Source organism: Trichechus manatus, unplaced genomic scaffold (genome assembly GCF_000243295.1).
Source record: "Trichechus manatus latirostris isolate Lorelei unplaced genomic scaffold, TriManLat1.0 scaffold00046, whole genome shotgun sequence".
NCBI lineage: Eukaryota > Metazoa > Chordata > Mammalia > Sirenia > Trichechidae > Trichechus > Trichechus manatus.
This window is the reverse complement of record NW_004443982.1, coordinates 8,582,838-8,591,783: the sequence shown is the minus strand read 5'-3', so window position 1 is coordinate 8,591,783 and position 8,946 is coordinate 8,582,838. Positions and strand designations below refer to the sequence as shown.

Below are 8,946 nucleotides of genomic sequence, written 5' to 3'. Positions count from 1 at the left end.
TCCCTTAATTTCTGTTTATCTGGAAATGACCTAATTTCACCATCATATTTGAATGAGAGTTTTGCAGGATATAGTATTCTTGGCTGACAGTATTTTTCTTTCAAGATGTTATAAATGTCATCCCATTGCCTTCTTGCCTGCATGATTTCTGCCGAATAATCCGAGCTTAGTCTTATTGTTTCTCCTCTGTATGTGACTTTTTGTTTTTCTCGAGCTTCTCTCAAGATTCTTTGTCTTTGGTTTTAGTCAGTGTAATTATGATATGCCTTGGTGATTTTCTTTTGGGGTCTATCCTATATGGGGTTCATTCAGCTTCTTAGATGGTCAGGTTTTTATCTTCATGATACTGGGGAATTTTTCTGTCAACAGTTCTTCAGTGATCCGCTCTGTGTTTTCTCCCCATTCTGGAACTCCAGTCACTCGCAGATTTTTGCGTTTGATTGTATCCCACATAATTCTCAGGGTTTCTTCATTTTTGTATATTCTTTTTTTGATTTTTCCTCAAACAGTGTTGTATCCATGTGTTTGTCTTCAGTTTCCTTGATCTTCCATCGTTTGAATCCTGCTCCTCAGCCATTTTATGACACTGTCCATTTCTGAAATCTTGCTGTTCATCTTTTGGATTTCTAATTGTTTTTTCTGTATTGTTTCTAGTTGTGAATTTATTTTAGCATTTTGTTCCTGTATTATTTTTTTGAATTCTTTCATTTTTTTGGTCTGTATTTTCCACAAGTTTGTCTGCCTTTCCCATGAATTTGTCTATTTTTTCCTCATTTTTGTTGGCTTTTGGCTTCAACTCTTGGATAATTCTGAATATTAGAGATTTGAATTCCCTATCAGTTAGGTCTAGTGCCTTTTCTTCTACTGGAAGGTCATCTGGTGTTTTATCTTGGATGCCTACTGGAACCATCCTGTCCTGTTTTTATAAATGTTTTGATATTGTCTGCTGTCTTCGGGATATTCTGTGGTTATTTTCCTCATGTATTGATTGTAGATTTGTTTGTTTTGTCCTGCTTTTTTGTTTTATTTGGTTATGTCTGAGCAGGTGGGCTGTGCGTTCCTTGTTGTTTACTCGTCTGTGGGCACGATACTTTTCACCTCCTTCAATGGGCAGGGTCAGTCACTCAGGCATGGTACAGCAGGGCAGGTCCAGCTGAAGAGGAGTTGCTGGGATGGGTTGTTTGTGGCAGGTACCAGGGCTTACAGTGCGGACCAAGAATCAGTGCTGGGCAGGTTCCAGTAGGCTGTGCCTGTGCTGCTTAGGAGTGTGATGTTCAGCACACGGTGAAGGTATACAGGAAGGAGTGGGTAGATTGTAATGTGTGGTGCTAAGTTGGGTATGTGAAAGGTGAGAGACAGGAGAGAGGAACAGGAGCCAAAAACATACACACAAAAAAGAGTGCTAAGCGAACTTGCTATTGGAGTGATGAGACACCGAGAAATGAGGAAAAACAAAAATAAAAATATTAAAAGAAACAAATGAATAAATCGAGAAACTGGAAATGAAGAAAGAGAAAAAGGAAATAGAGAAAAAAAGAAAAGAAACAAACAAAAAAACCCAAAAACAAGAGAAAAGAAATGCCCCTTGGGATATCCCCTGTGCGTCTGCGCAGAGTAAGGGAGTAGCTTCCAAGCTGCGCGGTACTCCCCAGCTAGAAGGGGCTCCCGAGCCGAGAAAAGAAGACAAACAAATCAAAACAGAACAAATCGAGGCAAACAAACAAAAGCTCCAGTGGTCCAGCCATCACGGTAGCACGTTCTGGGAAGCAGTTTCACAGTTAAGCAGTGTTGCACAGCCTTTCAGGAAGAAGCAAAGATGGTGCATGGAGCCAGGTATTTGAGAGAAAGGAGGGGAAGGCGGTGAGAGGTAAGGAAGAAATCCAGAGAAGTGGAAGAAAGCAACACCAGCAGCCAACAAAAGGCACTCGGGAGCCGGTCAGTGCGGGCAGGTGGAATCCAAGGTACACCAGGTGAAGCTGGTGCTTCCCAGCCAGGAGACTGCGGCTGCAGGAAGCAGAGGAGGTTAAGTGGGGGTGAAGAAGGGTGGGGGTGAGAAAGCCTGTATCGCTGGTTACCAGTTGTTCTGTCTTCTGCTGAAAGCTCCGTGAAGCTGCTTTCTCATACCCCCGTTTGCTGATCTCCAATTGAGTCCAAGATGGCAGATCCATGTTTCGGTAGCTAGATAGGTGACCTCTGCATGTATCTCTCCTCCCTCTCTGTTCTCGGTCAGTTTCTTATTCCATTCGGTGGTTGGCTGAGTTTTTTATCTGTTTATTTGATGCTTAGGGTTTGAGGATTGACGTATGACTCTGTTTGACTTAGTTTTTCTGATCTTTGCTGTGGAGGGACAGCATGGTGCTTCTGACTATAGCGCCATGTTGCCTGGAAGTCTCAGTCTTCTGGATTTCTGATTGCTGTCTATGGATTCTTGCAGCCTGTTCAATTTGTCATTATGCTCTTCTCTTTTTAATTTCTTCTATTGCATGTTCTGTGTTTTGCTTAATTTCCTTCCTAATTTCTTGAAGAGTTCTGTATATTAAACTTCTGTATTCTGCCTCTGGTAATTCCAAGGAATCTTCCTCTTCTGGAAAATTTCTAGATTCTTTATTTTGTGAGCTTGCTGAAGCCATCATGGATTGCCTCTTTATGTGATTTGATATTGACTCTTGTCTCCAAGCCATCAATAAGTTATTATGTTCATTTATTTTATGTTTGCGTACTGTGTCCTAGCTTCTGGTTTTGTTTTGATGTGCCCAAATAAGCTGCTCGTATGAGCTAGTGTGATTATTGTCACCGTTGAAGCTCTCATGTCCTGTTACCAGGTGGTTAAATCTTTTACTAGGCCTGTGAGCTCAGGAGTCTGCCCACTCCTCCTGTATGGATTCAGCTCAGGTGCCCAGGTAAATAGCCATCAAGTGTGTGGTGCAGGCTCTCACTTACAGTCCTAGACAGGCATGGGTGATTGGTATAGGCACAGGCATCTGGCTGCAGTAGGGAGACACACTCTGAGCAGGTCAGGGGGCTGACAGCCACCCCCAAGTGTCCAGGAAGAAGGCGTGTCCCTGTTCCCTAGAGTGCATAGGTGGGTGGGTTTTGTAGCTGGACTATGAGCACCCACTGCTGTTGACTGTAAGGACTGGGTGGCACCTGTTATTCTTGGGCCCCTATCGCAGGTGGCTAGGTGACGTGGTTGGAGCCACCAGTCCTCAGGCCCTTGACGTGGGTAGGTGAAGACCCTTCTTAATGGGCAGAGCAGTGTCAAATGTCACAAACTTGCCATTTCACAGCTGAAAAAGTTGAAGTTAAACTTCAGGTATTTACCCTGTTGTACTGTGGTAATGAGGGCCTACGCTGTTGAAATTGGCCCACACAAGTTTATGCAGGGAGAAAGGCACTCAAAATCTGTGGATCCCTTATGCCTATACTTAGGCAAAGGACCTGTGCCCACCCTAGGTTCTTGGCTTAGGGGAGCCGCAGTTTATTTTTGCCCCTATTAATTTGTTCACTCTCCAAGGCTGGGAGAATGGCTCAGGGCATGTGACAGATCCTACTTCCAGCCCAGGGGACTTGGTGATTGCTGAAGCTGGTTTGGGACCCAGTGCTGAGCAGGGAGGTAAATGGGAGACAGGTTTTTCCCTAGGGGGAGTTTTTTTGATCCGCATGGTAGGCCGTACACAAGTACTTATCTTTCGCCGATCTAGGGCTGCTTCTCACTGGTTCTGGGTGGCCCAGTAGTCTCTCTGCAGCTGGGTCTCTCCCAGTGCAGAATACATCTCCCGAGAACCGCTGCTTGCGTGCCTCACCAGTCACTCATGAGCTGATCAGGCCTGAAGGGCTCAGGCTCTCGCCGGGTCAGGTCTGGCAACTCCTCGCTGCTGCCAAACCGTCTCTCCCTCCCCCTGCCGCTCAGTCTGTTTCCTCAACTCTGCTTTAGATGTTCATGGGTCATAGATTGTCATATATAATTGATTCACTTGTTTTTTGGGGTCTTTGTTGTAAGAGGATCCACCGAAAGCATCTGACTGCTCCACCATCTTGGCCCCAACTCCTAGTTCTTTTTTTTTTCTTAATTTACCTATTTTTTAAGTAGGTTTTTAAAAATAACTAAAAGAGAAACCAAAACGTTTTACTGAAATTGACATTGTCTTCAATTTTGTTATTTTCTTGTTACTTAGCTATTGAAATTTAATCTGATGATATATTTCACTAACTGTGAATTAACCTTAAAAATATCTACTACAGTCATTCATCTAGTAGATCTTTAACAGATGATAATCCTCAGGAAGTTTAGTCTGAGATTTTAAACTAGAGACAATGCAGACGTACAGAGATTTCGGTAGACTAGATGTCCAGTATAGCTCCAAGGTAGATCAACATTAAGGCCTCTCTGGTTCAATTTACAATACATTTTGTCAACCTTCTTCTGTGACCAAGGCTTTTAAGAGGTGCCAGAAACAAAGATGGTGTGGTGCCTGCTCTGAAAGAACTTAAATTCTTTTCAGAGAAATGTTGTAAATAAGTAATTGCAATATATATGACCTAAATTTCGCTTCTAGTATTGGCGTAAGAGTTCGCTAAAGTATTAACATTTGAGTCCATCATTGAAGGATGAATTTAATTTGAACAGGCCAAAAATTGGGGAGAAATGGAGATAGAATGTCATTATGGGCCATAGGAGCAGCCTGAGAGTGGGGATATGGAATGTTTTATTCAGAAAAGGGTCAGTAGTCCATTGTGGCTGGAACACAGACTATGCAAATTCTCCTTTTAAGTCTAGGTGGTAGGTAGTTTGTAAAGCATCTTGAATGATTTTAAGGAATTTGATATTTATTCAGTGGTCATTGAAGCCATCAGAAGTTTTTGAGGAAGGGACTAAATTTAGATACGTGTTTCAGAGAGAAAGGTAGTTGGAGAGGATGGAGATAGGAAGCTATTGCAGTGATCTAAAGTTAGAGTTGTTATCTTAAGGCCTAGACTAGAACCTAGTAGTGGAAATATTAAAGGAGAGAATTAAAAATGCTTAGAAGGTAAAATCAATAAAACAACTCATTAAATAGCAGAAGTGTGAGGGTCAGGTGGAAGAGTGCTTATGTATTTTCCAGCTCAGATCACTAGGCTCATGTTGCTGCCCATTGATAGTAATGGAAAACATGGTGAACTCTGGGATTTTAATTAACATAACTGTTCAAAGATGACATGAGGTCATGAGTTTTCTGTCATTGGAGAAATTCAGGCATAAGCCAAAGACAGGGATATCGATGATCTATTCCAAACCTTGAAATGCTATAATTCTGAGGTTAACTTTTATTTGAAGTGATTGAATCCACTTGCTATTTTAATGTTGTATAACCTGATCAAAGAAAGTCACTAGAAGATCAGATATATAAAGAGAGGCACTAGGAGATCAGATATATTCTAGTTAGGTGTATTATACCTCAGAAAAATGAACGTATAAGCTTTCCAGTATTTGCGAGTGTGAACTCCTATCCCACCATGTTATTCTTTATTCTGCCTAACCTTAGCAAATCATCAGTCTTTCTGTATAAAATAGTTATTGTTTCTAAAACCACATGATGCTCATGAATACACTTTTTTGTTTTTACTCATAATCTTTAACATGTGAAGCTTATAACTAAACACTGACTCACTGTCACTTACCTGACAGTTTCCTGGTCTGTAAATTTATCAGATTATATTCATTCAACAGGTGTGCTTGGAGGTTTGGCTAAGCATTAAACACTATGATGTGCTCTATCTGCGGGGGAAGACAAACATCCATACATAGTACCTTTTGTTGACTGCTGTCATAGAGAAGTAAAAGGAAAATAAAATAACAAACGTTGGCTGACCTTTATCAAACTTTTAAATTAGACTTTCGCCAGTGCTTGTAATGAGTATATCATTCTGTTAGGTCACTCCCCTAAATATACATTACCGTCCATGTCTTTGGGTATGGTATAGAATAAGCCTGGTCTGTTAAAGGTAGTCAGATACAACCGTGTTTTTCTTAGTACCTAATCTTAAGGAAAGATCACTGTCCACAATTCCAGGTAAAGTAGAATTCCATAAATATACTAAAACAGTACAATAAATACCACTGTCTCTATTGAATGCCTTTTCTCTTATATAAAATAGGTGGAGGTTTTTGATCTGCTTTTTGTCACTAACGAAAGCAATTCTCGAAAGACTTACATAGTACATTGCCAAGATTGTGCACGAAAAACAAGTGGAAACCTGGAAAATTTTGTGGTGCTAGAACAGTACAAAATGGAGGACCTGATGCAAGTCTATGACCAATTTACATTAGTAAGTAAAATAAACATGTGAGTACATAGTTAGCTGGGTTTGTAAAGCAGCAGTGTTTGCTCTGCCACCTGATAAGTAGGAGGTAATATTTAAATTTTCCTTTGGCTCATTAGATAGCACATGAAAAGATACTCATATCATTCTCCTCCCCCACCCCCCACCTCCCACTTGCAAGGAGTTTATTCATATGTAGTTGGCATTTATCATTTTCATTTTTCTTCCTAGGTGAGACCAGCCTAAATAATATCACAATAATCACATTCAAAAATCTTTATTGTATGCTTTTAGAACACCATCATATCCTTTGTCATTTGATCCCAGTTGATAAAATGTTTGTGTACATAGGTTATTAATGCCCACTATAGGGATGATTAAGGAGCTTTGGTGGCACAGTGGTTAAAGTGCTCAACTGTTAACCAAAAGGTCAGTGGTTCAAACCCACCAGCCACTCTGTGGGAGAAAGATGTGGCAGTCTGCTTCTGTAAAGATTACAGCCTTGGAAACCTTTTGGTCAGTTCTATTCTGTCCTTCTAGAGTCACTATGAGTCAGAATCGACTGGACAGCAATGGGTTTTGGTTTATACGGATAATCAAAAAATAAATCCATAAGCGTGCTTTTAAATATACTACTGCTTTTAGAGCTAATTGCATTTATTTAAAGTTTTGTCCTTGCCAGAAGTATTAATCTCATGGGAATATTTGCTGGAGCTTAACTTCTGGTATGTTATGTAATCTTATGAAATTCAAGTATACTTATAAATTACACATAGCTTTTAATTTCAAACAGCAGATGCTTAGTAGCAAGATTTTTCTCTAGCAGATCAATAGCTTTATTAATAGAAACACATAATTTATGAATTGTTGATTTTCTCCAATACTTTTTTTCGTACATATGTGATCAAAAACTGAATTTTTGAAATTTAGTTCCTTATATTTTCACTTGGATGATCCTCAAGATTGCTTGAAGAAGAAAATTCTGTGAAGTATGTTAAACAAAACATATAATCTAGCTGAGATAGGTTCTGAAACCAGTCACTAAAGAAATTGTAATTTATTTGTTAATCTGCTAGCCTTTTTCTTTAAGTGATCTAAAGAAATGGTCAAGCTAATAATTTTTCAAGAGTTTTTGACTAATTGGTGAAGAAGTACAGAAAAACGGTGGTATACTGAGTAGGGTAATGGTATCAGACTCTTAGGAAACTTGGCCAGGTGGGAGACCATAAGGGAGGTTGTACTTTTACATTGTGTAGCAGGCTGTTGAACTTTCTTGAGAGTAGTTGTTTCCCCTAACTTCATAAGCAGACTCTGTGTTACTTTGTAGCCATGAGCTAAAAAAACAAACGCGTTGCCATTGAGTGATTCTGACTCATAGCAACCCTATAGGACAGAGTAGAACTGCCCCATAGGGTTTCCAAGGAGCACCTGGTGGATTCGAACTACCAACCTTTTGGTTAGCAGCCGAGCTCTTAACCACTGAGCCACCAGGGTTTCCGCCATGAGCTAGGAAACAGTATTAACAATTTGTATACGAAAATAATTAACATACCTTACTTTTATTTTCAGGCTCCTCCGTTACCATCCTCCTCATCTTGATATTGTTCCATGGACATTAAATGAGACCTTTTCTGCTATTCAGGAAATAACCCAGTTCTGCACCACTGGTTTTTGTAGCTATCTCGTAAGGCTGCTGACTGAAAACTGTGTCTATGCAACCTTCCAAGTGCGGAGTGTCAACCAACTGGACAGGGGAGAGCACCGCTCCTACTCCAGGACTCTCACAAAGCTGATCCAGCTGTACTTCAGAAAAAAAATAATTTCCATGTTTTGTATATATCTGACAAAACTGGCAACATCATACAGACTACTGACTTGAAGACAACCTCTTTTATATTTCTCTATTTCTGGCCTGATGAATTGGTTTTCATCTATCTTTTCCTCCTTCAGAATTTTCCTTGGAAAAAAATACTAGCCTAGCTGGTCATTTCTTTGTAAGGTAGTTAGCAATTTTAAGTCTTTCTTTGGTCAACTTTTTTTTTAATGTGAAAAGATAGGTAAGAAACTTTTTTACTGCTTTTATGTTTTTCTGTCTTGTTTTGAAACCATGACGGTTACACTTTGGTTCCTAAATAAAACATTAAAAAAAAAATTAACAGCCAAGTCACAAAGATAATGGATTGCACATAGACTAAGGAATAAACTTCAGATTTGTGATTTTTGTTTCTAATCTTGATGTAAATTTACACTATTTATAAATACATATTTATTGCTTGAAAATATTTGTGAATGGAATGCTGTTATTTTTTCCAGATTTACCTGCCATTGAAATTTTAAGGAGTTCTGTAATTTCAAACACTACTCCTATTACATTTTCTATGTGTAAATAAAACTGCTTAGCATTGTACAGAAACTTTTATTAAAATTGTTTAATGTTTAAAGAGTTTTCTATTGTTTGAGTTTTAAAAGGCTTTATGTACAGTGCCCAGTTTTTGTTCATTTTTCGAATCTGATTAAATAAATATATGAAGACAATAATAGCAATAATATTTTCTTAAACATACATATATGTATGTATATGTGTGTGCGTACTTGTGTGTGTATGTATATATAATATATATAGAAATCTGGATATATATGTATAAA

At 39.2% G+C, this 8,946-nt stretch overlaps 1 protein-coding gene across 19 annotated transcripts in view; it reads left to right on the top strand.

The window, feature by feature from the left end:
- The window catches only part of KDM6A (lysine demethylase 6A), a 260,874-nt gene extending 252,133 nt beyond the window's left edge, over window positions 1-8,741 (top strand). For all 19 annotated transcript variants that reach the window (XM_004376914.2, XM_023731902.1, XM_004376913.2 and 16 more), the window contains 2 exons: window positions 6,136-6,306; window positions 7,870-8,741. In XM_004376914.2, the coding sequence (XP_004376971.1) occupies window positions 6,136-6,306; window positions 7,870-7,899 (201 nt within the window). In that variant the 3' untranslated portion in view covers window positions 7,900-8,741. The remainder of the gene's footprint in view (window positions 1-6,135; window positions 6,307-7,869) is intronic.
- The last annotated feature ends 205 nt before the right edge of the window (window positions 8,742-8,946 follow it).